General features: G+C 38.0%; 1 protein-coding gene across 3 annotated transcripts; it reads left to right on the top strand.

The window, feature by feature from the left end:
- The first annotated feature begins 9,972 nt into the window (after positions 1-9,972).
- On the top strand, positions 9,973-14,204 carry LOC133789185 (G-type lectin S-receptor-like serine/threonine-protein kinase At4g27290). 3 transcript variants are annotated; one of them, XM_062226944.1, is made up of 7 exons: positions 9,973-11,324; positions 11,439-11,582; positions 12,640-12,785; positions 12,887-13,097; positions 13,175-13,412; positions 13,493-13,643; positions 13,735-14,204. In XM_062226944.1, the coding sequence occupies exons 1-7, from the start codon at positions 10,028-10,030 to the stop codon at positions 14,035-14,037; spliced, it is 2,490 nt and encodes an 829-aa protein (XP_062082928.1). In that variant the 5' UTR covers positions 9,973-10,027; the 3' UTR covers positions 14,038-14,204. The 3 variants fall into 3 exon arrangements, with proteins under 3 accessions (XP_062082928.1, XP_062082929.1, XP_062082930.1); XM_062226945.1 differs by having other exon boundaries at positions 9,973-11,282; XM_062226946.1 differs by lacking the exon at positions 11,439-11,582.
- The last annotated feature ends 2,191 nt before the right edge of the window (positions 14,205-16,395 follow it).

Genomic DNA, 16,395 nt, shown 5'->3' on the forward strand with positions numbered 1-16,395 from the left:
AGCTACTAGAGGACATGGCCACAAACAATCATCAATGGTCTGAGGAAAGATCATCAGGAGTTAGGAAGGTAGCTGGGGTGCATGAGCTGGATGCAATCACTGCTCTAACAGCGCAAGTAGCCTCTCTGACAAAGCAGTTACAACAGAGCAGTGTATCTGCTAATGCGGTTCAGATGGCAATGAGGTGTGAAATGTGTGGTGGTGCTCATTCTGTCGATCAGTGCCCTATCTGTATGAATAATAACACCCCAATGGATCATGCTCAAGTTCAAGCGGTGGGAAACTTTCAAAGGCCGCTCAATAATCCATTCTCCAACAACTACAATCCTGGGTGGCGAAATCATCCCAATTTTTCGTGGAAGAATAATCAAGGCCAACAACCTCAGTTTCAAGGCCAATTTCAGAATAACATGCCTCAGCCACCTATGAATCAAGCTTCATCATCACATCAGCTTAGGCCTCAACAATCAATGCCTCAACCTGAGAGGCCTAATGAACTGCAAGCTGCCTTGTTGACTCTTACTAATACTCAGACTCAATTTATGACTGAGACCAGATCCTCTATTCGAAACCTTGAGACACAGGTTGGGCAGTTGGCAAATATGCTCAATAACAGACCCCAGGGAAACTTGCCTAGTAATACTGAAGTCAACCCCAAGGAGCAAGTTCAGGCAATTACTCTGAGGAGTGGAAAGCAAACTGAGCAGTCTAGACCTCCACAGGCAGTGGTTCAGAATAAAGAGATGGGTGAACAGTCTGATTCAGAGAGGGTTACTGAAGACCATCAACAGTCAAAACAGAGTCCGCCAGTTGTTATTGAGCAGCCAGTTAGAGTTCCATACCCTCAGAGGCTTAGAAAGACTACACTAGATAAACAGTTCTCTAAGTTTCTTGAGGTGTTTAAAAAGCTGCACATAAACATTCCTTTTGCTGAGGCCTTGGAGCAGATGCCCAGTTATGTTAAGTTCATGAAAGAGATTCTGTCAAAGAAAAGGAGAATGGAGGACTATGAGACTGCAGCACTCACTGAAGAGTGCAGTGCGATTTTACAACGGAAGCTACCCCAAAAGCTGAGAGATCCGGGGAGTTTCACTATACCTTGCACCATTGGCAAGTTTGAATGTAAGCACGCCTTATGTGATCTGGGGGCAAGTATCAATCTGATGCCCTTATCTGTGTTTAAAAGACTTGGTTTGGGGGAGGCAAAACCAACAACTGTCACTTTACAGCTCGCAGACCGATCGTTAACACATCCACGAGGTATTATTGAGGATGTTCTTGTGAAGGTGGATAAGTTCATATTTCCAACTGACTTTATTGCTCTAGACATGGAGGAGGACACAGATGTCCCGGTTATTCTCGGTAAGCCATTTCTAGCCACAAGCCAAGCTCTTATTGATGTTCACAAAGGAGAGCTTAAGCTTAGAGTTCAAGGAGATGAGGTGGTCTTTAATGTCTTCAAGTCTATGAAGTATCCGGTGGCTAGTGACAGTTGCTTTAGTGTGGATGTGATAGAAAAGGCAATCTCCAAGAGAAGGGTGAGCAGTGACGCCTTAGAGGCAGTATTATTGGGTGATGAGGGCGATGATGATGATGCTGAGATCAGAGAATGTGTAAACTGGATCAACTCGTTCTTACCATATTGGAAGAAGTTTCAAGAACTAGCAGATGCGACTGATAAACCGCTTACCTCCATTCAGCAGCCACCGCAGTTGGAATTAAAGGTCCTCCCAGATCACTTGCGCTATGCTTATCTGGGAGAGAATGAAACTTTACCTGTCATTGTGTCAGCTGACCTGTCAAAGGTAGAATTGGAGAAACTGTTGAGGGTTCTAAGGGAGCATAAATTGGCCATTGGGTGGACCTTGGCAGATATTAGAGGAATCAGCCCATCGACAGTGATGCATAAAATTTTGTTGGAGGAGAATAGCAAGCCATCCATAGAGGCCCAGAGAAGACTCAATCCAGCTATGAAGGAAGTAGTGTTGGAGCAAATTCTTAAGTGGTTGGATGTTGGGGTAATCTACCCAATATCTGATAGTGCATGGGTGAGTCCTGTGCAAGTGGTACCTAAGAAGGGTGGAATGACTGTGGTGAAAAATGAGAACAATGAACTCATTCCAACCAGAACTGTAACGGGGTGGCGGATTTGTATAGACTACCGCAAGCTCAATAAGGCAACAAGGAAGGATCATTTTCCTTTGCCTTTCCTTGATAAGATGCTCGATAGATTGGCGGGCCATAGCTACTACTGTTTCTTGGATGGGTATTCTGGGTATCATCAGATCGCTATTGCACCAGAGGATCAAGAGAAAACAACCTTTACATGTCCTTATGGCACATTTGCTTTCAGGAGAATGCCATTTGGACTATGCAATGCCCCTGCAACATTTCAACGGTGCATGATGGCCATATTTTCAGACATGGTAGACCGGTGTATTGAGATATTCATGGATGATTTCTCTGTTTTTGGCTCATCATTCGACCTCTGTTTGGGTCACTTGGAGAACGTGTTGCGTCGTTGTGAGATGGCAAATCTGGTGTTGAATTGGGAGAAATGCCATTTTATGGTGAAAGAGGGGATTGTTCTTGGCCATAAAATTTCAAGTGAGGGAATTGAGGTAGATAGAGCAAAAATTTCTACCATTGAAAAGCTGCCTCCACCAGTTTCAGTCAAAGGAGTTAGAAGTTTTATTGGTCACGCTGGGTTCTATCGAAGATTCATCAAAGATTTCTCAAAGGTGTCCAAGCCTCTTTCGAATCTGCTTATGAATGGAGTTGTCTTTGATTTTAATGACGAATGTTTGAGGGCGTTCAATTTCTTGAAAGAAAAGCTTATTTTTGCTCCAATTGTGATAGCTCCGAATTGGGAATTGCCTTTTGAGTTGATGTGTGATGCCAGTGATTACGCAGTGGGGGCAGTTCTGGGACAGCGGATTGACAAGGTATTCAGGTCTATTTACTATGCTAGTCGGACTCTAAATGATGCTCAGCTGAATTATGCCACTACAGAAAAAGAGTTGCTATCTATTGTGTTTGCTTGTGACAAATTTAGACCATATCTGATTGGTAACAAAGTGATTGTCTACACTGATCACTCTGCCATTAAATATTTGATGTCAAAGAAAGATTCCAAGCCCCGCCTGATTAGATGGATTCTTTTGCTTCAAGAATTTGACTTGGAGATCCGTGACAAGAAGGGCAGCGAGAATGTGGTGGCTGATCATCTATCTAGACTCGAGTTGGAGGAGACTGAAAATAAGAAGGCAGTGCAAATCAATGATCACTTCCCTGATGAGCAGTTGTTTGGGGTAAGTGAAACTTTAGCTGTCCCTTGGTTTGCAGACATAGTGAACTTCCTGGTTGCCAAGATTGTGCCCCCTGAAATGTCAAAGCAACAATTAAAGAAATTATTTTCTGAGGTGAAACACTACTATTGGGAGGAACCTATTCTCTATAGGCACTGTGTTGACCAGATTATCAGACGGTGTGTTCCTGAAGAAGAGATGCAGTCCATTCTTAATCAATGTCATACTCAACAATGCGGAGGGCACTTTGGAGCATCAAGAATAGTAGCCAAGGTATTACAAAGTGGTTTCTATTGGCCTTCATTATTCAAGGATGCCAATGTTTTTGTCAAAGCTTGTGATAGGTGTCAGCGAACTGGTAATATCTCGAGGAGAAATGAAATGCCTTTACAAGGGATTCTCGAGGTGGAACTGTTTGACGTTTGGGGCATCGATTTCATGGGGCCTTTTCCACCATCTTACAACAATGAATACATTCTATTGGCAGTGGATTATGTATCCAAATGGGTGGAGGCTGCAGCAACTAGAGCCAATGACGGTAAAACTGTGCTTAATTTTCTGCAGAAACATATTTTTACTAGATTTGGCACTCCCCGAGCTCTGATTAGTGATGTAGGGAAACACTTTGTGAATAAGCAACTGGATGCATTGCTGGCTCGTTATGGAGTTTATCACCGAAAAGCTTTGCCTTACCATCCTCAATCAAATGGGCAAGCTGAAGTTTCGAACAGAGAAATCAAGAGCATCTTGGAGAAGACCGTTGACAGTTCGAGGAAGAATTGGTCGAAAAAGTTAGATGATGCGATTTGGGCATACAGAACTGCATTCAAAACACCAATAGGCATGTCTCCTTACAGGTTGGTGTTTGGTAAAGCATGTCATCTACCAGTTGAATTGGAACATAGGGCATTCTGGGCTATGAAAAAGTTGAACTTTGATTGGAGTGCCGCTAATGAACGAAGGCTGTTGCAACTGAATGAACTTGACGAGTTTAGAAATGAGGCTTATGAGAACACCAAGATTTATAAAGAAAGAACAAAGGCTTGGCATGACAAGAATTTAATCAGAAAAGAGTTCCAACCAGGGCAGCATGTACTTCTTTTCAATTCAAGACTGCGACTGTTTCCTGGCAAATTGAAGTCAAGATGGTCAGGGCCATTCACTGTCGTCCAAGTCTTTCCATATGGTTCTGTGGAAGTTCGGGGCAACTCCGGAGATTCCTTTAAAGTCAATGGTCAGAGATTGAAGTCATACTTGGGTGGTAGTTTTGATCAAGCGAAGTCTTTCCTCCTTCTGAAGCCTCTCTGAAGAGGGGTTCAGCGTCCGGCTAAATGACGTTAACGACAGCGCTTGTAGGAGGCACCCTATGTTTTACTTGTTATTTATTTTACTTTTGTATTTGTAAACAATGGATATTTGGTTTATTTTTGGACTTTTAGAATCGTGAAAAACGTGAAAAATTAAAAAAAAATTAAAAAAATCAAAAAAATCAAAAAAATAGGAAATCCTTAAGGGCCGCGGCATAGCCTTATGATGCCGCGGCATTGGGGGTTCCAGAGGCCCACAGATTTTTGAAGTATAGGGGCGGGCCGCGGCATGGATGAGGAGGGCCGCGGCATTGAACCCCAGTTTTCCCAGAAAATCGAGGCGGGCCGCGGCATAGGTATCAGAGGGCCGCGGCATTGTACCCTGGAAATTTTATGCGGGCCGCAGCATGGTCAAAGTAATGCCGCGACCCGAGTCCGAAATTTGGGATAAAAAGCCCTAATTTGGCCACATTCTTACTCATATCAATTTCAGAAACTATTCTCCTACTCAAAACATCTTTTTCTCTCTATTTCTTGAGACTTCCATCAGCCAAGGAGACAAAAAGAAGAACTTTTGTGCCATTCAAGTAAGTGCATCTTACCTATTCTAGTGCTTTTGATTGGAGAATAGTTTGCATTGTGGTATTGTGGATTGCTCTGTGCTTTTCTTGTGAGACGTTTAAGGGGTTTGTCGATTGTTTATCTGGGAATTAGTGTTTGTGCTGTTGATTGTGTTAATCATAAGTTTGGGGGAGTGACACCTAAGGAAAATTGTACCCAAAGTCTTGAAAACCTATTTGGGGGTTTTGTTTATTCTTGTTTTGAAAGACACTATGGGTCCGAAGAGAAATCCCCCTAGAGGAACCACCTCAAAGAAAGCCTCCTCATCGCGCACTCAACCACCACCAACACCACCTGCCCCAGCTGATTATGACACGAATTTATTTGTCAATAAGGACGCAGCTGATTTATTTAAAAAGATTTATAAGAGATCGGTGGTAAGGGAAATGAGGTTTGAGCTTAATGAGGCCACTACTGTACAAAACCCTGGTTATGACATTATCAAAGCTGAGATAGTGCGCCGTAAGTGGGGTTTCCTTTGTGACTCTACTCATGTGGGCTCAGCCAACTGCTCTCAGTTATATGAATTTTTTGCCAATTTTTCATATCAAGATGCAGAACAGAACAATTTTATCAGGGGTAAACTGGTGCCTACAACCTCTTATGCATTTAACCAATTACTGGGCCTTCCCTCATTGTCTGCACAAGAGGATGAACATTGGCAGTTGGCCCACTTTGAGGAGCCAGACTATGACGCTGTGGCTGCTGTTTTGAGTATGGAAGGGGCACGTTTCAATTATCATCATGGGAGGCCCAAAGAGTTGTACAGGTGGCAGCTAAACCCAATTGCGAAGGCATGGGTTTATTTTGTGAGTGCATGTTTACTGCCGACTTCTCATCTGTCTTCTATTGATAGAGAGCGCTGTTTGTTGGTGTATGCTATCATGACTCAAATGAAAGTTGATGTGGGTCGCATTATTCGTTATAGCATTCGCAACATCAGCAGATTCAATACTACAGCTGGTGTTGCCCATGGTACCTTCCTCTCGACCCTATGCAACACTTATGAGGTACCAGTCTACAACAGCGATCTAGTCCGGAGGCCAATGGGGGCAATCAATCAGACTTTGTTTATGTTTTGGTGATGTTTTTAGTAGTCTTTTATTTCGTTTTTCTTTCATTTAGTGCGGGTTTATGCTTTGTTTGTTTGTCTTTGTGAATATCAGGAAGAATTGAGCATGTGGAAGAAAATGCCAAAGAAAGGGAAGAAATAATCAAGTTTTTCATCATATTTTGATAAAGAAGGGTTCTCAACACAATTTGGAAGTGTTGGTGAAATTTTGGGATGAAAACTTGAAGAATTGAGAAATTCCTTAAGAGCCATGGCATGAGCAAAGTGGAGCCGCGACTAGGGGGGAAACAGAAGCATTGTTTTTGAGGACATCCTCGGGCCGCGGCATGGCTATAGAGAGCCGCAGCATAGATGGGCATTTTTCCCAGAACTCGTTGATGCGGGCCGCGGCATGGCTTCAGAGGGCCGTGGCATGGAAAGGGCTTTTTGCCCAGGAATTTAGACACGGGCCGCGGCATAGTGTATGTAGAGCCGCGGCCCGCCTCTTTAAAATTTGAAACCTTAGGTTTTATCTTGGCGAAAAAGAAGAAAGAAGACGACGTACGGATTGTGGATGAATGCTGAAGACCTAGAGTATTTTTACATGTTTTTCTTCTTCTTCCTGATGTTATCTTTAATTTTGTTTGTGATTAGCATTATGATTATGAACTAATTTTCTGTTTAAGATGTTCAATTGAATCACTTGAATCCCTGTTATGAACTAATGCAATTTTTATATTATTCTTCTTCAATCTTCTTCAATTCCATATAACCTGTTCTTATAGATTGATTATTGATTGGCCATCTTTAGTCATTTACATATGTTTTTAAGTCAAAATCTGAGAAGTGAGATTTAATTATGCTGTGGTTATATTGGACAAAAATCTAATTTAGAACGAAAGCATCTGAATTAATTGTGTAACTGTTATTAAGTTGTGAGATTAATGCTATCTGTGTGGTTCAATTTACCATAGAAATATAGGAAATTGTCACCTAGGTTGAGTTTATAATTCATAGTATGATTATAGGCTGCTATATCAACTTGTTAATTGAATTAGGTCAAAAGAAGAATTATTCACACTTTGCATTAGGGAATAATAGGGAGGATAGTTGATGAGATTGAATATCCTAATTGTTTCTCAGTGATTAAATTAAAAGTTTTTCCATTAGTTGTTATTCTATTCAATTTTTAATTATTGTTTCTGCAATTTATAGTTTCTTTTGCTGTATTTATAAAAATCAAGAATTTCAATTCATCAAATAGAACAAGAAATTAATTGACTGGTAATTGATAAATCAGTCCTTGAGGACAATACTTGGTTTTACCATTTTATTACAAGTTTGCGACTGTGTGCACTTGCATAGCTATAAATTTCGCAACAACATTGCAAAGAAAAATAATGAATTTTCATTTTATTCATTTGTTTTGTTGTATTTTAGAGTATTATAATGTCATTATAATGTAATGATTTTTCCACCATTTTGGTTGAATGATTATTCCATTTGAAAATAAGAGAAACGATAATTCTAATGCAATATTTAAAAATTTTAATAATCTTTTTATCAAATTTTTTTTATTCATTTCTTATTCATTCTTATTTTTATTCATCTATTTTCATTCTCTCAAACCAAATTCCACCAAAGTATTAAGTCCGGTAGACTAGTATAATCAAATCATCTTTTGAATTCCAAACATAGAATTAGTAAAATCAAACATGAATTGAACTCTGACACTCATTATCAAGGTCATAAAATAGTCAACAACAACCATTGAATTACATCTTTAAACAACCACCATACCCAATTTTTCACAGCATATTGGAAGGGAAGTGGGGAACAAAACCCATATTAGATTAGTATGTAGTACATTATTCCATACCAAATCCAATACAAGCATTATTATTATCTCATTCCTTTGGATAATTTGGTATGTTAGAATGTGCAAAGTGGTCTAGAAGTACAGTGAGATGTGTGGTAAGAAGTATATGGTTCCATCTCAAAACCAATTAATAGTGAGTGAAGTAACCCATACACGTATAAATTGTTGAATATACCCACACATTTTCTATATGAGATATTTTCTTTAACATGGTAGAGGTATCCTCTTGATGCTTGTTTACCATCACCTATAGATGTTTTATGCTCCATCAAAGGAATTCTTGTGAAAACAATGTGAAAACCTAAAGATTATGAAATGATAAGAGATACATCCATAATTTAGTCTTGAGCTGATAATTCATAATAGGGTAGGTAACCATTTGGTACCCTGTGTTTTTTCAAAGTATCATTTGGTACCCTGTGTTTACAATAATGCTCATTTGATACCCTGTATTTTGAAATCGTATATATTTGGTACCCTTTATTATAAAATTGTACATATTTGATATCCTAAAATCAAATTTAATTAATAAAATTTTACAAATTTAATCAAAAGTTCTCAATTATATGAGTTCCAAATTTATATTTAATTACTTAATTATATATAACTGATGACAGTTTGGTCATATTGAGAAAATTTTATCTATCAAATCAAAGTATAGGGTACTAAATATATATGATTTTAAAATATATGATACTATATAAGCATTATTGAAGATAAATGGTACCAAAATAATACTTTTTAAAAACATAAGATACCAAATAAGGAAATTCCCTTCATAATATCTCGAATGTGAAAGTCATATGTATTCTCTAAGCTTAATAATTGATCAATTGAGTGAACGAATCACTCCTTTCATTACAAATAGTCAAAGACTAACCTTTCTCTTTTTGGATCAAAAAGGTCATAGACAATCAAGGCCATCCGTTATATATGATAAAAAATTGACTCAATACTGTTGTACTCCATGGTTGATGATCCATCCCTTTCTTTGTGGCCTTCAAGAAAGAATGGTTATAAACCCTTAAAACACTTTTTAAACTTGATGATGGGATTGTGACCTTGATAAATATTTAGTCAAATATGTACTATAGAGGATTAATAAATGAAGTATAGGGATATGCATAATTCTTTACGGATAGAATTAATATATAGATTGAACATATACGAATAGATGATCGAATATTGTACATCCAGATTTACTATAGAAAATAAAAAAAATTAAAACGAGTAAACATACTTCCAATCTCTCTCTTTACATAAAATTACTAAAAATCAGAATAAGCAATGAATTTGGAGACCGATACTCCTATAATGAGAATCTCTCCAACATAAATATTTTCTCAATTTAATTGAAATATTTTCTTAATTTAGTTAAGAAATTCAAATTAAATTCGACATTTAAATGTTGAATATTAATTTTGATACATTAAATAAATAAATTAGTCATATTAAATTAATTTTTAATATTTATTGTTATAAAATATTCCATCTTTTTTTTACTACTATATACCTAATAAATAAATGTTCAACATTAATTTTAATACATTAAATAAATAAATCATTAGTCATATTAAATTAAATTTTAATATTTATCGTTATAAAATATTCCATCATTTTTTACTACTATATACCTAATATTAATGATTGGACATTCACATACTCTGTAAATATAAATATTGAGTCAAAAAAGTGTAATAAACCCGACACGTTTCAACTAACCACAACCCACCATATGTATTTTTCCAATATACTGACAAAGATTTTTCCACGGACAAGATATCTGATAACTGCCCCAGCTTTACCTTTAACTTCATTGCCGTCTCTCTTAGTTGTTGACACTATCATGAACTAGAAAATTATGGGGTTCTTTTCTTTTCTGGTTCCCTTTGTTGTTCTGAGACTTGTTCTATCTAGAACAACTTTTGCTGTGGTTGATAGCATAAGACCATCAGAATCTATGAGAGATAACACAAGTTTGGTATCCATTGAAGGAAGTTTTGAACTGGGATTCTTTAGTCCAGGCACTTCAAAGAATCGTTATCTGGGAATTTGGTATAAAAAAATTCCAGTTCAAACTGTCATTTGGGTCGCAAATCGGTGTGAACCGATCAACGTTTCTTCTGGCTCCTTGACTATAAACAGCACAGGTAATCTTGTTCTTTCTGGACAGAATAAGAAGGTTGTTTGGTCTACGAGTTCGTTGAAACAAGCCCGGCAACCACTGGTTCAGCTCTTGGATAATGGTAACTTGGTTTTGAGAGATGAGAAAGATGAGAACACAGAGAACTATTTGTGGGAAAGCTTTAATGATCCTACTGACACGATCATGCCCGGAATGAAATTTGGATGGGACTTGAGGAGTGGTCTCACGAGGCGTTTATCGACATGGAAGAGTTTCAATGATCCTTGCAATGGAAATTTCTCTTTTAGGATTGAGTTCGATGAACGACACCATACATATCCTGAGCTAATCATCCGTAAAGGGTCTGCAAAATTTCATCGACTTGGGCCATGGAACGGCATAAGTTTCAGCGGAATTCCTTACTTGATGCCAAACCCAGTTTTCGACTACAGGTTCGTGTACAACGATGATGAAGTTTACTACATTTACAACCTCAAAAATCCGGTGATCTCAAGAGTTGTCATGCACCAAACAACAACTGTTCTTGACCGAATGGTATGGATGGAAACAAAGAAGATTTGGGAGCCTTTTCATACCTCAATTGCAGTAGCAGTGTGTGACGAGTATGGCTACTGTGGAGCTAATTCGAAATGTGACATAAGGACTAATCCAATCTGCCATTGTTTATTGGGATTTGAGCCAAAGATTAAACAAAATTGGAATGAGATGTATTGGTCAGAAGGGTGTGTGAGAAAGAGTCCTCTGAGCTGCAGTGATAAAGAGAAAGATGAGTTCACTAGATTTTCTGGCTTGAAAGTGCCTGATACTCAATACACTTGGGTGAATAAGAGTATGAATCTAGAGGAATGCAGGGCTAAATGTTTGAGCAACTGCTCTTGTATGGCTTATACAAACTTAGATATCAGTGAAAAAGGCAGTGGCTGCGTCGTCTGGTTTGGAGATCTGTTTGATATTCAAGGATTTCAATCAGGTGGGCAAGATCTATATATTCGAATGCCGGCTTCAGAAATAGGTACAGCCTATAGTTTGAAAGTGTTGGATCTTATATCAAGTTCAAATGTATTCTGTTTTGGTTATAACTAGTCTATGTTTTACCTTGTATTTGACTAATGTTTGCTTTCCTCAGCTCCAAAACTTAATTATGAAAAAGCAAGAACTTATCTTAAGGTGAAGGTGGAGAGAGCAGTGATGATTATAGCTATCCTCGTTGGATTAGCTGGTGGGATTATTTTAGTTAGCTTTTACATTCTCACGAGGAGATACTTTTATGGTAACATTTTGACCAAGAAATCAATAAGTTATTTTTATTACTTAACAATTGTCAGTGAAGTTTAACCAACCCTCTAGGCATAAATATTACCTACTAGTCTATTTTGACTACTGAAACAACATTCTTGATATGTGTATGGTATCTCTTGAAATGAAATTTCTCTCTTTCCATATATATAATATATATAGGGAATTTCTCGTGTGGGCTTCCGGTTTTCGGCATGTTTTTTTTATGATTGTGTATATTATAGTTACTTAGAGCATCTTGCAAATTTTTAAAAAATTTCAAATAATTTAGAGTACCGAAAATTAGGTTCAAATATGTTGTTTTCCACTCGCATAAAAAAAATTAGTCACGAGTACAACAACATGTTTAAACCTAGTTTTCGGTACTGTAACTATTCAGAATTTTCTAAAAATCGTGTCGATACTGTAAATAACTACAATATACACGGTCATAAAAAAAATTGCGCTGAAAATTATTCAAAGGTCGAGAACACTGAGAGCCCCACCGGTAGGGCTTAAAGTAAAACCCTATACAAAAATTGTCCTATATATATATATATGAAATACATATGAAATACAGAGAGAAATGTAAATATTAGTACAGCCTCTCTTGAAGTTGTGCCTCTACTTTCCAGCTTTTAGTTTGGTGGTTAAGAGGGCATTAGGAGCAATTATGTTACGTGGAAAATTAGCTTTATGATATAAACAAATCAGGTATTTAATACCAAATATTCTAGAGTAATTATAGATATTCTAAGGTAAATCAATTAGCTTAACACTATATAATTCAGCTTGATTTCCTTATTAGAAAGATACTAAGTAAATGCTTAATGTACAATATTTTCTACATGGGACTGCAGCTCAAGGGCTTGCCTTTAATAGTTTCTTCCAAATTTTCTATTGGTTGGTTCGTTTGTATATATGTTAAGCTCTTGAACATGATAGTAAAAAAGAGTTAGAGTTTGTAACACTGATTTTACAAGTTTGTGCATAGAGGGTTTTATCATTGTATATTCTGTTTTTCATTTGTTTCCAAACTTTTATCTTTGCAGGCACCAGTAATTTTTCTAAGAGATACAAAAGCCAAGATGAAGAGTTGGAGCTTCCATTGTTTAATCTACACACAATTAGTACTGCCACTAATAATTTTTCAGAGAATAATAAGCTTGGAGAGGGTGGTTTTGGACCTGTATATAAAGTAAGCTTCTATCTCATTTGCCTGCTTCAGAATACTATCTATCTCGCTCTTCTTAGCATCCTTCTTCTTTGGTTTTTTTATTTAAAATTGTGATACATTAGGGTATGCTGGAAGGAGGACAAGAAATTGCTGTAAAGAGACTATCAATGTGCTCTGTACAAGGAGCCAATGAGTTCAAAAATGAAATTAAACTAATTGCTAAACTTCAACATCGAAATCTTGTAAAGATATTTGGTTATTGCATTCATAGAGAAGAGAAACTATTGATTTATGAGTACATGTCCAACAAAAGCCTTGACTATTTCATTTTTGGTAACACTCTTTTCAACTCTTTTAGTAGATGTATGATTTGCCAATGTCGTTCTTAAAGCACAAACTAACATTTGCAGATGAAAGACAAGACAAACTATTAGAATGGTCTACGAGATTCCGAATTGTATGTGGAATTGCTAAAGGGCTTCTCTATTTACATCATGATTCCAGACTGAGGATTGTACATCGAGATCTCAAAGCTAGTAATGTGCTACTTGATGAACACATGAATCCCAAAATTTCAGACTTTGGCTTGGCTAGAACTTTTGGTGGAGACCAAATTGAAGGAAACACAAACAAAGTTGTAGGGACTTAGTAAGTCATCTTCAAAAACCTCTTCTAGTAACTTAAATATAATAATTTGTATATTAATTAATAATGTTATGCAAATGTAGTGGTTATATGGCTCCAGAATATGCTTTCAATGGCCTATTCTCAATAAAATCCGACGTATTTAGCTTTGGTATATTGATGCTAGAAATCGTTAGTGGAAAGAAAAGCAGACACATTTACGATGAAAATAACGGTCTTAACCTCACAGGACTAGTAAGTGTTCATACAAGAAACTTCATTTGATATTTTATGAGCTATATAAATATGTCACATTACGAGTTACAATCTTTTTAATATTTGTTAGGCATGGACTTTGATGAAGGAAGGCAAGGCTTTTGAGCTTATTGACGATTGCTTGTTAAGAGATCCACACGAGAGCATGGAAGAAGCATTGCGTTGCATTCACATTGGTCTCTTGTGTGTGCAACGTAAGCCTATTGATAGGCCAAATATGTCTTCTGTTATTCTAATGTTGAGTGGTGAGAAAGTGTTACCTCGGCCCAAACCACCAGCCTATTTCACTAACACAGATTTGTGGGAAGATCATTCCCCCTATGCTACACCCCTATCATGCAATACAAGCATAACAACTGTCGAGGCGCGGTGAGAATTTATACAACAAATTGAGTTTGCCATAAATTTTGAGATGTATATAATTACTTGGACAATATCTTAAGGCCATCTAAAGGAATGGTTGATAGTAAAATCAACTATTATGGACAAGTAGCAATTTATAATGAAGAAATTTAGTGTAGAGTAAAGAAAAACAGATCAGATAGTTGTTTGTAGAATATTATGGAGTGAGCAGAAAGAGTGTCTTGCCCAATTTTGATATGGGAAATTTCACTTTTTATCTCTAATAATACCTAATATTACCAAAAAATCCCAACATTAATAATATTTTCAAATTAATGCTAAGCTTTTCCCTCCTACCGAAAATACCCTTCCCATTCAATCTCAGCCTTCTCTCTCTCAGTCTCGGTTTCTCTCTCTTTCAGTCTCACAAAAATCCCCCAAAAACCATCGAACCCCCACCTCCGTCGAGCCGTCGAGCCGCCATCTCCGTCGAGCCGTCGAGCCCGCATCTCCGTCGAGCTCCCACCTTCTCCGTCGAGCCCCCACCTTCTCCCATTTCTCCGGCGATCTCGAGCCCACTGCAAACTCCCATTTTTCTGTCAAACCCGAGACCCACGGAGCATATTTCCTTCAAAGTTTAAAAAACTAAGGTAAAATCTTGAACCCAAGTCCATATTTGCTTTATATCGTTGTTGAATCTGTGATTTGTGGAATGGGTTGTCCGATTTTGTGGGAAATTTTTCTGGGTTTGAACCAGTGGCTCGATAGGTTCGATTATGGTTCGATAGTAGGCTCGATAAGGTAGTTTGAACAGTTCGATGATGGATCGATTATGGCTCGATATGAGCTCGACATGAGCTCGATAAGAGCTCGGTAGGATATGTTGTATTATATTACAAGGGCTCGATAGGTTCGATAATGGTTCGATATGAGACTAGACTGTAGCTCGATGGTTATTTATCTAGACAGACAGATTTTTCATAGCTCGATAGGTTCGATAATGGTTCGATATGAGACTAGACTGTAGCTCGATGGTTATTTATCTAGACAGACAGATTTTTCTTAGCTCGATAGGCTCGATGCTGGCTCGATAGGCTCGATAAATTTAGGTTGTTGATATTTCTCGATGGAACTCGATAGTTTTTCGATAGTGCTCGATAGGGTATGTTTCAGCTCGATGATAGCTCGATAGAGATCGATAGAGCTCGATGACAACTTATTTCAGTGTTTTTTTGAAATTTTTTTTATTCTGTTTTCTTACAAAAAAAATTTCATGTGTTGTTACAGATGCCTAAGTTGCTTGTTCCGTTCAGTGATCACTTTCCTGGTCGAGTGACATATCGGGGTAGTAGTACTTTAAATCACATCAAGACCAGGTTTTTGGAGCTCGGGCTGCTTGAAAGGGCTAAGGAATCCCCTTTTAAGCAATTCTTTTTGGCTTCGGAGTTTAATTTCTCCGGAGTCTTGGTGCATCAACTGTTGCTGAGGAAAATCGCCAGCAACAACGAAGATGAGGTGCATTTTTTCTTGGGGTCGAAGTCTTGTAGATTCGGCATGGGAGAGTTTGCCCTGGTGACGGGGTTGGATTTCAGTGCCTTCCCGTCACCAGAAGAGTTGGAAGGGCGTAATCTCAGCGATCGGTTGATAAAGGAGTATTTCAACGATGCTGAGAAAGTAAAGCTGTCACAGGTGGACCATGCTTTCAAGACTTGTACGGTTGTGGAAGATGTGTACAAGCTTGGTCTATGTCTGTTTGTTGAGGGGGTTCTGAATGCCATTGAGGGAAAACTGCACATTTGGCGAGATATTCTAAAAATTGTTGAGAATGTAGAGTACTTCTTCAGCTATCCATGGGGGAAGTACTCTTATAGGAGGCTATTGCATTCTTGTAAGAAGGACATGGTGAAGCAAAAGGCCAACTATGATGCCAAGAAGGATGCCAAGGTGCAGCAAGAGTCCAAATACAGTATGTATGGTTATGCCCCCGCCTTACAGTACTGGGCATATGAGGCTATCCAACAGCTTGCGGTGGAGCTTGTTGTGAGCTCGGGAAACATGTTCCCGAGGATGCTTAGCTGGTCGCATCGGAAGAACAAGGATTTCACCAAGTCCGTCATCGCACCGATATTATTGAAGAAGAATGTAAGTTATGTTGTTTTTTTTTATCTATATGCTTATATTTTATCATTATTTGAGTTAACCAAATGTTTTATGTTGTTTGCAGTTAATTGTTCTTCCGATGTTGAAGCCTCGGCCAGCAGAAAAAGACTATTACTTGTCTTTGACTGAGGGAGATCTTCCCCTTTATCCTGGGCTTGGCCAGGATCCCTCGGAGACTGATGAGGAGGAGGATGCGACTTTTGAGAAAATGGCAGAGAAAGTTTCTCAG

The sequence above is a fragment of the Humulus lupulus genome, chromosome 7, assembly GCF_963169125.1.
Source record: "Humulus lupulus chromosome 7, drHumLupu1.1, whole genome shotgun sequence".
NCBI classification, from domain to species: domain Eukaryota; kingdom Viridiplantae; phylum Streptophyta; class Magnoliopsida; order Rosales; family Cannabaceae; genus Humulus; species Humulus lupulus.